This window comes from Falco peregrinus, chromosome 18, assembly GCF_023634155.1.
Source record: "Falco peregrinus isolate bFalPer1 chromosome 18, bFalPer1.pri, whole genome shotgun sequence".
NCBI classification, from domain to species: Eukaryota; Metazoa; Chordata; class Aves; order Falconiformes; family Falconidae; genus Falco; species Falco peregrinus.
This window is the reverse complement of record NC_073738.1, coordinates 1,108,108-1,122,370: the sequence shown is the minus strand read 5'-3', so window position 1 is coordinate 1,122,370 and position 14,263 is coordinate 1,108,108. Positions and strand designations below refer to the sequence as shown.

At 50.3% G+C, this 14,263-nt stretch overlaps 2 protein-coding genes and 1 non-coding gene across 3 annotated transcripts in view; 2 read left to right on the top strand and 1 right to left on the bottom strand.

The window, feature by feature from the left end:
* Positions 1-275, top strand: part of IGF2BP1 (insulin like growth factor 2 mRNA binding protein 1) — a 29,688-nt gene extending 29,413 nt beyond the window's left edge. Inside the window, exon 15 of the mRNA XM_005236550.3 lies at positions 51-275. Coding sequence (XP_005236607.1) covers positions 51-143 — 93 coding nt within the window. The 3' untranslated portion in view covers positions 144-275. The remainder of the gene's footprint in view (positions 1-50) is intronic.
* Positions 276-9,723: 9,448 nt separating this feature from the next.
* TRNAQ-UUG (transfer RNA glutamine (anticodon UUG)) lies at positions 9,724-9,795 on the top strand. The gene has a single exon. It is a non-coding gene; the product is annotated as a tRNA-Gln (tRNA).
* Positions 9,796-10,471: 676 nt separating this feature from the next.
* On the bottom strand, positions 10,472-14,204 carry GNGT2 (G protein subunit gamma transducin 2). The gene is made up of 3 exons (XM_005236549.4): positions 14,051-14,204; positions 12,906-12,995; positions 10,472-12,534 (listed from the first exon to the last, which is right to left on the bottom strand). Exons 2-3 carry the CDS (start codon positions 12,987-12,989, stop codon positions 12,409-12,411), a joined length of 210 nt encoding a protein of 69 aa, XP_005236606.1. The 5' UTR covers positions 12,990-12,995; positions 14,051-14,204; the 3' UTR covers positions 10,472-12,408.
* Between the last annotated feature and the right edge of the window lie 59 nt (positions 14,205-14,263).

Genomic DNA, 14,263 nt, shown 5'->3' with positions numbered 1-14,263 from the left:
CTGGCCCTGGGGTTCCCCCCAGCTCCCCACCTTGCTCTTCTCACCCGCAGATGGCTCAGCGCAAGATCCGAGACATCCTGGCCCAGGTGAAGCAGCAGCACCAGAAGGGACAGAGCGGCCAGACACAAGCGCGGAGGAAATAAGAGCAGCACCTACACAAACGTGAAAAGCAGAACAAGCCAATGCCGGGCTTAAGAGTGGCTGGGAATCAGTTACCGTAGACAGATGCTAATTTTTTCATTAACCAATTGAGATTAAAAGGCAGTTTGATTGGCTTCCAAGGTAGATGGCTAGGGTAAGAAAAAAAAAAAAAAAAAAAAAAAAAAATTGGATCCATTTTTAGCTCCACGTGCCGGGACAGCTACTTAAATGAAGCGAGAGGTGCTGCAACACACCAGGCCGGCTGGTGCAGCGCTGGGTGCGCGGGGATGACGGTGCGGTGAAGCCGTGGCCACCGCGGCACTGTGTCCCCTCTCATGGGTGCAGCATTTGCCCACTCATTTAAGTAGCCTCTGGGGGTCCCGTCCCAGCTGGGGCACCCGGCGGCTGCGTCTCCCCGACCCCTTGCTCGCTCCCTCCCTCCCTGCAGCTGGTGGATATTCCTAGAACGACGTTAAGCCTTTTGGAGCATTTAATTTTGATTTTTTCCCCCTTTTTTTTTTTTTTTTTGTAAAGAGAAATTCCAGTGGATTTTTATGAAATTATTGGTAATGAGATCCACTGTGGGGGGGGGCGGGGGGGGGGGGGGAAATAAAAATGATAACCCCCCCACCTTAGCACCAAACGGATTGGGTCCCTTGGGAGCTCTGCACCGCTCCAGTCTCAGAACCACCAGCGGGCAGGTGGGAGGGCAGGATTCCTCCTGCCTGTGCTGCCGGCAGTGCAGTGCCTTGCAAAGCCTTAGAAGCCAGGAGAGCACCTCTATTTTCCAGGATGATTTTTTTTTTTCTTTCCATTGTTTGAATGTTTCTTTTCATCTTAGGTTAGTTTAAAGAAAGAAAATTTAAAAAAAAAATTTTTTTTTTGAAGCCTATGAAATAATGGCAGAAACGGGACATGCGACTGTTTTTATCAGTGATCTCCGCTGCAGAGGTGACGACCAGTCCTAGAGATGAGGCAAATTTTCCGGGGAAGGGCAGGGGCAATGGAAGGGCTTTTGCTTTTCCCTCCTCCCTTCAAGCAACAGCAATAAACCACCACCACAAAAAAAAAAAAAAAAAAAAAAAAAAAAGCGCAAAGAAAACCCCTGTTTGGTAGGAAACATTGCATTAATTTTCATCTCTTTAGTAATCAGATTATGGGAACAAAATGCTTGCAGAATGGTCGGGGGGGTCGGGAGGGAGTCGGAGGGGTTGAGGGGTGCCGCGGGGAGATGCGCAGCTGCAGGGGACTCGGCTTTGCCGCTGACCGGGGCTGGTTTTGTGCCCAACTCCTTTGCCGTGTCCTCTGCCAGCTGCCCTCGGCCTCGGTCCCCACCCGGAGCAGGAGGATTGTGCCCCCAGGTCCCGCCGGAGCCTGCGGGGGCTCAGCCACGGGGAATACGGGGGTTTTCAATACTGCTGTTAGCAAGTGGGGAGGTACCAGCCCCCCCAAACTCCCTGGGGCTATTTGTGTCTTATTCCCTCCCCTCCAAATCTCTGTAGGTGGGGAAAAAATATTCTTGAAATTTGGCACATTTTATATCAGTTCATAAAAATATTTTTTCAATTATTTAAAAAAAACACAACAAAACACAACAAACCACCATCCACCACCCTTCTTTCTGCAGTAAGAATAACTGTTCTCATGAGACCATACCAAATATATACGTCAAACGAATGTAATATGGTTACTGATTCCCGTCACTCTTATGTGGATTTTATATTTTAGATATATTTTAATGATTTGTTTTTAATATTGAGTATTTAGAAGGGACAGTAACTGCTGCCATCGCCTCTTCCAGGTGGGGCAAGGTCTTGTCTCCATGGTGGGGCTGGGGCAGCCCCCAGCCAAGCCCCCACACCATGTTTCTTCTGCTGCAAATCCAGCCAAAATGTGGTTTTATGCTGATTTTCCCGCAAATTGGAGCGGGAGGGTGGAAAAGCAAAATTGGGATTAATTTTAGGGATCCCACACCCACTGGGTGGGAGGAGACCTGGGAGCACCCCCCCAGGTGAGCCAATTTGAGGCTAAAAGGAGGGAATTTGGGATAAAAAAACCTCGCACTGATGCTTTTACCTGTTCATTTTCTGGAGACCAGTCCTCCCGCTCGAGCAGGCGTTTTCCTGGGCGCATCCTCCAAAGCCAAACCCGGCTTGAAAATTCAGCTCATGGAGCATCAGGAAAGCGGGTGGTTCGTTGATAAGGGAACATGGCAGCAGTTACTGTCCGTTAAACCATTGCAACAACAGGGAAATGTGGGGGAAGGCCAGGTATTGCTGTGTGTTTGAGCAATGAGAGAAAAAAAAAGAAAAAAAAAAGAAAAAAAAAAAAAAGAAGAGAAAAGAAAAAAAAAAAGCTACCTCAAGGTATGAAGTTACCTCAGCAATTGATTTTTTTTTTTTTTGGGGCTTGCTGATATTTTATATAAAAGCTGATAGTCTTGAATATTTTATTTTTTTAATGAAAAGAGAAGTTAAGTTTCATAATTTCTTATGAGCCAGGAGTTATGTGCAGGTAACCAAGTGTTATGAGCTCTCTATGGAGAACGACAGGAATTTCAGACATAGTGGAAAAGATGGCAGCAGCTTCTTTTTTTTTTTGGCCTTTTCAAGCCAGTTAATGAGTTTCACAACACAAGAGCTGTCAGATGTCGCGACTCTTCGAGACCTTGGACAAATTGGAGCCCACCAACTTTTTCAATTGGAAAAACGTAATTTCTTCCTTTTCTTTTTTTTTTTTTCTTTTTTTTTTTTTTTTAATTAAATTTAAGAAAACCCAACCAAAACCTGCCACTGGCTGAAAGGCCTTTTTCAATCCAGCTCCATCGAGAAAACAAATTATTAGAGCTTTGGAATCAGAAGTCTTCCACTCCCAGGGATGCAAGGATGGACTCCTAGGCAGCGTTGACTATGCAAAGTGGGGTATACGGGGTCTGCTGGTATTTAAACCACACCAGCTCAGGCAATTTTTTTTTTCAAGCACTTGGAAGCCATATATATATATATTTATATATATATATATTTATATTTATATATATATTTATATATATCCCAGAACCCAAACAAATCGGCCTCCTGTGTTGCCACGGAGGCAGCGTCGAACCATCTTCTCCACTATGATGCTGTTAAATATTTTACAGAGATTTGCCTCCGTTTTACCGAGGATAAGCAATTAAAAAAAAAAAAAAAGTGAGAAGGAGAGAGAGAGAGAAATTAATGGGAGCCAATTTTTTTTATATAAACGCACATCAAGGAGAGAGAGGATGAATCTAACCCTGAGGACTGATGGGCTTGAACCTCTCTGCCTGCTCTAAACAGTTCACGGGGTGTTTTTTTTAAGTCCCACCTTGCTATTTTTCACCGTACTTGCAAGAAAATGACCCTTGCTTGCACGGTAGTTAAAAAATATAAAATATTCAGTGGTGGTAGTGAATTTGGGAGTGACGGGCACTACCGTCCCCATCGCCCTGGCCCACGCATCTCCTCCGCAAACACTTTGGGGGAGCGAGGGGCGCAAGGTCCGGCTTGTCACTGGCAGTAGGGAAGCACTGACCCTTTTTTTTCCCATAAATTTGGGGTTAAAGGAGCAAAACCAGGGCTTGGCAGCACCCTGCAGGCAGCTCCTGCCCCTCGGGGTGGTGGGAGAGGGGCTTCATGGGGTTTTCCTCATTGTTTTTTTAATTTTTCTTTTTTTTTTATTTTTTTTTTTAAGGAAGACTAGCATTTGTCCTAGGAAAAATGGTTTCTTATTACTTGAAATCTCTGGCTCTCTACTTTTTTTTTTTTTTTTTCAGCCTTGCACAGAACAGTGTATTCAGACATCGGTGATTATAATTGTCTTTTCTGACAGCAAGCGTTTTTGATAACTGGTTCAAACTGTATCATTGAGGGATAAAAAAAAACACAAAAAAAACCAAACCCCAGATCCTACCCCAAGCACCCCCAGTCCTGTTGATCTGGTTGTTGCAGTGAGAAGATCTTGACCTAAAATCTGATGATTCAGGGAAACCTTTGATGCTTTTTCCCACCCCCAAGCCGGTCCCGCTGCCGTAAAGTAGGAGTGATCGGTGCTTTTTTTTTTTTTTTTTTTTTTTTTTTTTTTTTGGGAATCTTTTGTTTTCCCAAGGGAAATTATTTATATAAAAGTGATTTGCAGTCAGGAAGACTCCTCCAAGCATCTCCCATCTTTCTCCGAAGCCAAGCTGAGCTGGGAAGAGTGAAAGCGGGATAAACCGGGATCCCTGGTGTGGCTGGCCGGTGAGGTGGGTGGCAGGAGACACGAGCGAACCTTGGATCAGACCTGGAATGAATAAGCAGGAAAAAAAAAGCTTTAGTGAACCCCAAAAGCAAGCGAGAAGGATGCCAGGCCCTGTGGCAGCTCCTCTCGCTGCTCTCTTTGAGCCAGAATAAAAGGTAATTTAGGGGAAACCTCTGCACGGAGGGGGTGAGCGGCGCTGCCAGCTCCCCTCTGCCTTGTTTTCATCTTAGCAGAAACAATCTGGGTTTATTATTTTTTTTATTATTTAAATTAAATTAATTTTCTTTTTCCCCATGAGCAAGGAGCAGCCCTGGCACTGCCCCATCCTGGGGTGTGTGGAGGGTCGGCTGCTGTCCTGAAGTGTCCTTGTCCGTGGGGTGGGGAAGGATGTGGAGCTTTTAATTTGGGGCAGGGGGCCACAGGGAGCCTCCGGGCAGGAGTGGAAAACAGGGTGAAATGGGTTTCTGCTCGCTGGATCGTGCCAGGGCAAAAAGGAAAGCAAGCAAGCAAAGCACTTCTCCGTGCCTCAGTTTCCCCCGGCTGGGGCAGTGCTGCTCGCCTACCTCGGGGCCGGTGTGAGGATGAACAGATTCACGTCTCGGAAGCACTTGGTGCTCCTTGGTGCCGTATCCCGTGCAAAGCATCGCTGGAACGAGCCGCCGCCGCGCTACGGAGAGACTTGGATTTGGGGGTTTGCCTCGTTTTAATACTATCAGAGTTTTCTTTTGCCATTCAGGTGGAGAAAAAAAGAGAGAAAAAGTAGAAAAAAAAAATCCCCAAAATAACAGCTAATGTTTCTTCCAAGCTCTGAACACTTTCTCGGTCGCTACGAGCATCTGTGGGCTCGGCAGCAATGCCAGGGCCGTGCACCCTCCCTGCAGCCCGACCCGGCTGGCAAGTGTGGAAGGGTCCTAGGATTCAAACTAGAGGAAAATCCATTGTAAATATTGAAGAGAAACTGCCTCTAAGCTACGTTTTATGTTTCCTGGGCATTAGGTTTTGGGTTTGTTTTTATTTTTTTAGTGCATTAAAAAAAAAAAAGAAAAAAAAAGAAGAAAGCAGTAAAAGTTAGTCAGGTAGTTAATCAGTGCCAGAAAAAAAAATCTTTTTTAATTTCTAGCTCCAACTATTCTGAGTGTTTTCTAGACTTTGAAAAAAGGATCAGAAACGCAGACTTGCTATAAGACAGTTGAAGACATTTCTTTAATTTAATTTCTTTTTATTGATGTAGGTCTTCCCTCCCTGTCCCCTGCTGGTCCACACAACATAGGCTTTTGATATTTTTGGAACTTTCTTATTTTCAGAGAATTTAGTAACCGAGGGTTGGGGGTTTTTTGATTTTTTTTTTGTTCTGTTTTTTTTTTTCCTGGTTGTTTTTAATTTCTTTTTTCCATTGTAGCTTTTTGTTTTGTTTGGATGAAATTGGTGTGATCCTGTGAAATGTGTATTCTCCTGAGAGGGCACGGAAATATTTAAGCATCCTCGTAACACCCTGGCTGCCGGCAGCCGCTCGGGCTGTGCCGTGCCGAGTCCGGCTGTGGTCTTTTCTGGCCGGAGGGTGCAGAATTTGGCTATGGATTTACTTTGGGAGCTGGGAGTGGTGATGGGGCAGCAGGATTGAGTGGTGCTGGAGCTCGGGAGGCTTCGGTCTGCTGGTTGGAGGTGGGTGGCCACGTGCCAGGTACACAGTGCTTGGGAAGTGCCCTCGGCGCGGGTGCTTGGTGATAACGTTCAGGACTAGAATGAATTTGGGATGCCCGGCGGCAGCTCCGCATTGGCAGCGCGTGGCGGGGAAGAGAGATGTGTCCGCATTCGGTCGAATCAGCCTTTCTTCTTATTTTTGTTCAGTTTTCTTTCTTTTTTTTTCTTTTTTTTGGTAAATTTTATTTCTTTTTTAAAAACTCATTTGTGATTGTGGAAGAAATCCAGAGCAGAGCGAAACCAGTCAGAGGCTCTTAAATCATGAATTTTTTTTTTTGAGACCGTGCAGGTGCTGCGAGCTGGAAACGTACACGTGCAAACTACCTCAGAGCTGACAGGGATCCCTAAGGAATGGACGGGGGGTCCCTTGCCACCCTCCGTGGCAGGACCTGGCCTTTGGCACCCCTGAGCTCAGCAGAGATGCTCCTGGCTGGTGGGGAGGCAGTTTTGGTGTCTTGGCTTATTGCCTTGCTGTTAGGGAGAGCTGCCTCGTAGAAGAGGAAGAGGAGAGCTGATGAGGAAGGCTCTGGAGGATGCCAGGAGGGTGGTGGGATGGGATAGTGGCTGAGTTGGACCCCTTGAGAAGTCAGCCCTGGGTTGGCTTGGATGCGTGTTGGATCCCTGCTGCTTTACTGTACGTTACAGAATTCTTTAGTTTTTTGTTGAAGACAAATACCTCTCTGAGTGGCGGCGGGGCACAGCAGCGCCAGGATGCTCTGCCAGGGCATGGCGGTGGGATGCTGTGCCATGCCGTGGTGGATGCTCTGCTACCGTGGTAGTGGGATGCTTTGCTAGACCATGGTAGTGGAATGCTGTGCCATGCCATGGTGGGATGCTGTGCCATGCCGTGGTAGTGGGATGCTCTGCCATGCTGTGGTGGGATGCTTTGCTGGACCATGGTAGTGGGATGCTGAGGCGTGCTGTGGTGGGATGCTCTGCTGGACCATGATAGTGGGATGCTCTGCTGGACCATGACGGGATGCTCCACCAGACCGTAGTGGTGGGATGCTCTGCTAGATGAGGGCAGCAGCCCATCCCTGCTGGTGTGGCAGAGCGGTGGGTTATGAACTGTGGAAAGCATGTGGGTGCTGCAGATCAGCATGAGCGTAACACCGAAAGAGATTTTTTGCTTAAAAAAATAAAATATTAACTTAAGCCCCAGGAGTCAGGATGTATGACAGAACTGAAGCCATTTTTTTGGGCCAGTTTAGGAATTGGTCTCTGCAAAGCAACACGAAGTCCAGTGGTAAGGAGTTTGTTGATGTTTTGGGATGGGAAGGGCTGACCCAGAGCATGGCCCTGGCAGAGCTGCCTGCGGCAGAGGCAGGAGGCAGGGAACGGCACTGGGCTCACTGGGCTCTCCCGTTGCTGTTGGTGGATCATCCCAGGAAAACAATGGGATTGACCGGTATCAGGGCAGAAAGTAATCCTTAAAATGGCCGTAATTGGTGCAAGCGTTCGTTACCCAGCAGTTCATTGCATTGGTTCATTCGACGCGCATCTGGATTCATCTCGGGATCAAATTCCTTGACTTCAGGAGGAAATCTGGCCCTAAACTGCGACCCCCCGTGCCACTGCCGCCTCCGCCGGCTCCAGCTCCTGCAGCCACATTGAACCCGGCAGATTTTAGGGTGGCTCCGGAGGAGGCGAAACCCCCCGTGAAGCCCGAGGTTTTCCTGAGAGCCCGAGCGGCCAGTGCCCGTGGAGTCCCTCAGCTTCACCGCACGTCAGACCCGGGGCACGACCTTCTATATAACCAATTCATTTTTGTTTATCTACCTCTTAGTGACAATAGATTAAAAACTAGGTAGTGGCAACTCCATATGCTGTAGTTTAGGGGAAAAAAAAAATTACTCTCTTTTTCCAAAGAAAAATGTTCTTTAAAAATAGAATTTATGGGCTTTCTTTTCACTTTAAAGTGGTCATTAGTTGTAAAAGCTCCAGACCTCAGCAGTCCGAAATGTTTGGTTGTGACTGATTTTTTTTTTTTTTTATGCTCAATCTTCCATTATTTTTTTTTTTCCTTTTGAACTTGGATATTTACTACGTCCATCAGCAGTACACCTCTATCCTCCTCGCTCCCCCAGCCCGGCGGGGCTGAACCCCATTTCTTGCTGGGGGAATTGCAGTCGAGGGGTTGTTTTTTTATTTTTTTTGCCAGCAGCTTTTTGGGGCGGGACAGCGGCAGCGGGTTGATGGCAGCATGAGGAGGGTGATCGAGCTGAATTTGGGGTGCCGCATCACTGCACCCTGATGCTGGGAGCACCCAGCACCTCCTCATCCACCGGCTGGGTGCACCCAAGGGTGCTACTTCTTCCGGCAGCTGCCCCAGTACAATTTCAGGCTATTCAGAAAAAAATAATTGTACTTTCCTGTAATGATATTGTTTTTCCTCTTTTCAGCTGATTTGTTTCCTTTTGCCTTTTCCCCCCTCCCTCTCCTCCTTGCCTCTTCTAATCCGTGTTCTTCCTTGTCCCCTCGCGTGAGGCAGTTTGTTGGCTTGGATGTGGAGTTTGGGATTATGGATGGACGTGGGCTCCATTTCTCTTCCAGTGAGGTTGTTTCTTTTTTTTTTTTTTTTTTTTTTTTTGCCACAAACCGCTTCACTCCACTGTTTCATTTTTAAAAATAAAAGAAAAAAAACAACAAACAAGCAAAAAAAAAAAAGTGTTTGTGTGTTTTTCTGGAGTTGGGGGGAGGAAAAAAGAAATAAAGTGGTGAAATAGGAGAAAAAAAAAGGGGGATAGAGGGGGAAATGGAGAAAGAGGGGAAATAGAGGAAAAATAAATAAAGGTGGGAAATGGAAAAACAGAAGGGGGAAGTAGAGGGAAAAACACAAGAAGGAAATAGAGGAAAAACAAGGGGAAATAAAGGGAAAAACAGAAGGGGGAAATAGTAAAAATAAAGGGGAAATAGAGGGGACAAGGATAAATAAAGGGGAATGGAGAAAAAATAGAGAAATAAATGGGAAATAGAGGGGGGAGCAAGATAAATAAAGGGCAAATAGAGGAAATAGAGGGGGAAAGGAGATAAAGGGGAAATGGAGAAACCCCAGAGAAATAATAACGGGGGGGAAACGAGGGTTGGGAGTGAGCGTGGGTGCAGCAGTGAAGCTCGGGGCCGCCCCAGAGGATGCTCTGGCCTGTCCTCGGTGCCGGTAGCACCCAGACGGGGCCGCTATCGTGATTTAATGGGGTCTGGAGGAATAAATAATACCGTTTTCTTGCCCGGGGGTGCTGGGAGAGGTAAAGTCCACTCCCCCCTCGCCGGGATGCAGCCGCGTCGTTCAGCATCAGTGCCGCTCCCCAACGGCGCTGCAGCCTCAGGACCCTCCCGGGTGGCTCAAGGGCACCGGGAGCGACGGGCCCGGTGACCTTGAGCGTCCTGAGGCTGCTCGAGCAGCAGGGGGGGCATGGGACGGTCCCCCCCGCCCCGAGTTGGCGCGGAGCGCAGCGGGGCCAGTCCCGGGGTACAGAGCCGCGCCGCACCGGCACTACCGGTGCGGGGGAGCAGGAAGCGGAGCCCCGTTACTACGGGGGGGACGCACCAGATCTGGGGGCCGAGGGGTGTCAACGGTACGTGTCGGGATAGACTGAGAGCGCGGCGAGGAGCTGTGGACGTAGTGGTCCCATGGTGTAATGGTTAGCACTCTGGACTTTGAATCCAGCGATCCGAGTTCAAATCTCGGTGGGACCTCCTGGCCTTTTTGCTCCTCCGCCGTGGCTCCGGGAACGCGGCGGGGAGCGGCCGCCAATCGCCGTTAGAGGAGGATGGGGGGAGCGCCAGGGGTGCCCCCCCCCACCCGCCCCAAGCCCTCCTGGCGCCCGCCGGGCTCCATTTTGTGCGGGGGCGCCGGGTCGTCACTGCGCATGCGTAGGCAGGGCGGGGCAAACCACGGCGGGCTCTGTGCCTGCGCTGATTGGGCTTCCGGGCTGACACTCTCCCCGCCGAGCGCTGCTATTGGCTGGGGGCGCGCTGCGCTCCGCCTCCCTCCGCGTTATTGTGAGGCGACACCGCCTGATAGGGGAGCCCTTGGCCTCGCTACGGTGGGTTCGCGGTCGCGGGTGGGCGGTGCGAGGCGCGGGGGCCTCGGGGAAGCAGCCGCAGGGGCCCGGCCCTGGCTTTAGGCCGGTGTTGGGCCAGCAGCGTCCCGAATCCCTTCAGCAGCGGCTTAGCCGGCTCTGACGCAGGTTTCCAGCCGTTTAACGTCGATTAACGGGTCAATCCCCGTCGAGCGCAGGAAACCCGCTCGCGGCCGGGTTATCGCCCGGGATTAGGGGCAGCCCAGGCCCCGGGGCTGAGTCCTGCTACGGCCACTCGCCTCAGGGCCACCCGCCCTGCCCCTCAGCCGCAAGAAAGACGGAAGCCGTGGTTGAGCTGAGAGGTTTATTTAGCATCTGCGAGAAAGAACAAAACCATCTTTATTTTTGTCTCTTCGGGCTAGGAAGGTACGTGGAGTGGAGGTACAGGTTGCAGGGGAGCAGTGGGGACCACCTGCATGAGGAGAGGCCTCGTCCTTCTGTCTGTCCTCTTGCCAGGGAGCACCCATCTTTGGGCACCTGTGGGGCTGAGGGACCCCCCCCTGCCCCACGGACACCGTGCTGAGTGGGGCCGGCCCGTCGGTGAGACCAGCGGTGGCCCAGCAGACAGGAGAACACTGCTCCGAGTGGGGTTGGTAACAATTCCCCTGCACGCACAGCATTTAAACTAGTCCCAGGCACATCTCCATGCAGCCCCAGAGCCCTGGCAGCAGCCACTGGCAGCATCGTAGACCCACGGCCTTCCCAGGAGGCAGCAGTACCTGCTGCGCCATCGCCTCATCCCACAAACTGGCTGGAAGAGGTTTGTTCCTGCCTCGAGTTTGCAGCCATTGTCTTCACTGTGGCTAAATCTGCCACGGGATGCATGTAACATCCACGCAGAGGCTGGCTGGGCCTTGGGGGAGTGTTTCACTGTGGCCTTGAGGGCTGCCACGATGTAGAGGTGGGCTAGCGTGAAGCAGAAGTTGGGTGGGGACAGCCTGTGGCAGGGATGGGACCTGAGGGACCCTGAGAAATAAAAAGAGCTGCTGCTTCTGTTTGGGGTTGATTGGGGAAGTTTTGGAGGTTGTTTCCCAAAGGTAACATGTAGCTGTAACTGATTTAAAAAGGAAGAACAAAATGACCCAAACACCCCCAAAAAAGCACCAGACAGCAAACCCCATAAATCTGCCCCAAAGTATCACCCTACTGAGCCTGGAAGCTGGTTGTGCCAGAGCTGATAAGTTTTTTTCTATCAAGCAGGGGATGAAATTTGTCCTAGATACAAACTGCCCTTGGGAGCAGGAGCATTCATGGCCTGACATTGCTGGGTTAGGGCTTGGAGAGTCCTGTCTTGCTCCAAGGAGCTGCTGTCCCCCAGACTGCTTGTTCCAAGTCATTCCCGTCCCTGATGGGACATGGTGGGATGAGACTTTACAGCCCTTCTGCCTGTATGGGGCCCGGTTGCAGCAGCAGAAAGGAGCTGATGGTGAAGCAGAGGCAGGGCTTGGAGCCACCTCGGTCACTGGCAGGACCTGGCAGTCCTAGGCTTGCTTTCCCATGGCTGCCAGGGGTTTTCCAGAGGAGGAAGTGAGACTGAGAGGTGGAGGAAGGGTTTGAACAAACTGCCTGGGGCCTCGCTCCTTCCCATGCCATACCCTGAAGCCCACCCAGCCATGCTGTGGCTGTCTGCTGGCTCTTGATGCAAGGTGCATGGTGGGTGGAAGCCGTGGGGCTGTAGGAGTGTTGGGCCAGTGGTGGTCACTGGCTGGGGGGATGCGTAGGAATAAAAATAAAGCTTCAGATCCCTGGAAGCCTCAAAGCAGCAGGGTGGGTGGGTGTTGCCCTCCTGTGCCAGATGGGAAAACTGAGGCACTGAGAGGAACCGCCTTGAGCAGGGTCCTGTTGCGAGGCTCTTCTGCAGTGACTGGGGGCTTGGGGCTGGGCTGCTTGGAGAAGCCTGAGACAGACACAGCTCTGCGGTTTCATTAAAGCCCAGTTTGCTGCTGTCTGCTAAAAATGCAGAAGTTTTGCTTGCAGGAAACAAAATGTAGATCAGCTGTGAGAGCACAAAAGCACACTGCGCTGGCTGCTGAACCTCATCTTTGGTGGCAGTGGGATAATATTTTTTTTTTTTTTTTCCATTCTTCTTTTTGCCATCCTTTAGATGTGCTGTGCTTTGGTTCTGGACTCCCCAGTGCTGAGGTCAGACTACAGGGAAAGCAGGTTTCTGACAGTCTTGGCTTGCACACAGGAACATTCCTGTGCCCAGCGGTGATAGCAGTGGGGGTCAGCTTATCGTACAGCCACCCTTCTCCTTAAAGGGGTTCTTGTCCTCAGGGACTCCCTTCAGCAGCGGATCCTCACCTGCCATGGACTCAATGTATTCCTTGAGTTCTTTGCCTGTCTTGGAGATCTGCCAAGGAAGAAGATACTCTGTGTGGGTTACGGGATCAAATCCTCGCTGCAGCGCTGTGCTCCCCCTCTTCAGCTGCCTACAAACCCCTTTGTGCAGCTGGGAGAGGGGAACTGTGGCCATGAACATTCCACCCAGCATGGGGTGTCCCCAAGAGCATCCCCAGGGTGCTGTGGGCACCTCACTGGGTGCAGAGCCACAGCCCCTGGGCTCTGGGACATGGGGCTAAGCCCGAGGGGAACGGTGCAGATGCACACACTCATGTCTGTATTTGAGGTTTAATTTCAGGGATTGTGGTTCTTTTCCTTTGCAGCATGATCAGGTCAGAAAGTTACCCCGGGGAACCTTTGCATTTTGGGTGGAAGACTCACCATTTGCCTCTCGTTCTTCACCTCCTTCTTCAGCTGATCCAGCTCCATCTTCAGCAGCTCCTTCTCTGTCATGTCCTGAGCCATTTTGCCCTGTAACCACAGGGAAATGGCTAGTTATTAGTGTATAGCAGGGCTTGTCTTAAGGCACATTAGGACTTTTGCTTCAGCCCTAATAATACTGGAGACGCCACTAATGTCTCAGCTATGCCCATGGTGAGAGATAGGCTGATGCTAAAAGAAAACTGAAGCAGGAGGCACCTTTCAAAACCTTGCTTGTAACACCTGCTGTAACCGGATTTTCATTTGCTTGTTCTCAGCAGGCACATTGAGCGACAGATGCAGTTTAAAGGCAGCGGAGGAGGATCCAGCGTGGTTTTTAAATAGTTTTTTGCTACCACAGAAGCTGTTACCCCAGGACATGAGCTGGCCAGTTAGCTGAGTGGGGCCAGTTGAGCCCAGAGAAAAGCTGCTGCCTTGGGGCTGTCAGGGCAGCACATTGTAGGAGAACCTGGATGGTCACGTTCTGCAAACTAGACCTCTCTGCTGTCCTGTGCCTGGGCAAGAGCATCTTTGCAGGTTTTCTAAGGAACTAAATACTGGGAGTTTTTTCTTCTCACCCCTCCTTGTGCCTTTTCCCCCCAGGTAAGTGATAACATGGATTGTGCCTCCTTCATTGCTGTAAACTCGCCTGTTTGCATGCAGAGGCATTGTTTGCTGTGACTGAAAGGTTTTGGGGCTATGTGGGTTGGAAAAGCCAAACTCTTTTTTTCATGAAAGCTCATCCAAGCGTTATGTGAGATTCCCACATAGCTGGCCTGCACTGCTGAGGTCTGTTCCCATGTTAAAACTTGCATTGAAAAGCTGGCCACAATCTTTTAAATAAAAAAACCCACCATGATTAAGCTGAAATGTACCATGCCCCTGCTCTTGAAGGTGTCAAGCTTGTGCGTCCCAGACCCCGCTGGTTTTTGGCAGCTGCTCGTGTGGCACATGTGCCCAGTGCTCCTCTCCCCATCGATACCTTCGGGGCAGAGCGTGAGGGACCCAAAGCTGTGGCACAGTCGTGCTACCCACTGAGAGGGTGGCTCCCGAACTGGGTGGGCACTGCAATGCCATTTGTACCGGGAAGGAGCAAGACCACTTACCTCTGGTGACGAGGGGTAGCCCTTGTGAGCGGTGCAGACGTTCAGAGATCCATCAGAGGGGCAATGCTGTCAACGAGCCCTTGCTCTCTTGCTCCAGGCTTGAAGACTCCTTCAGCTCTCTGGGAGAGTAGCAGGGAGCAGATGTCTTTGGTCCTTAAGCTGATAATAGACTCAGGAGAATAAGCTGGTCAGGTGTTGGGCATTAACCTCAAA

Bases quoted from the DNA above. Each gene is read 5' to 3' on its own strand.
- GNGT2 (XM_005236549.4), bottom strand. From the start codon at position 12,989: ATGGCTCAGGACATGACAGAGAAGGAGCTGCTGAAGATGGAGCTGGAT. The intron at 12,535-12,905 runs GTGAGTCTTCCA...CTTCCTTGGCAG, and splicing joins TGAAGAACGAGAGGCAAATG to ATCTCCAAGACAGGCAAAGA.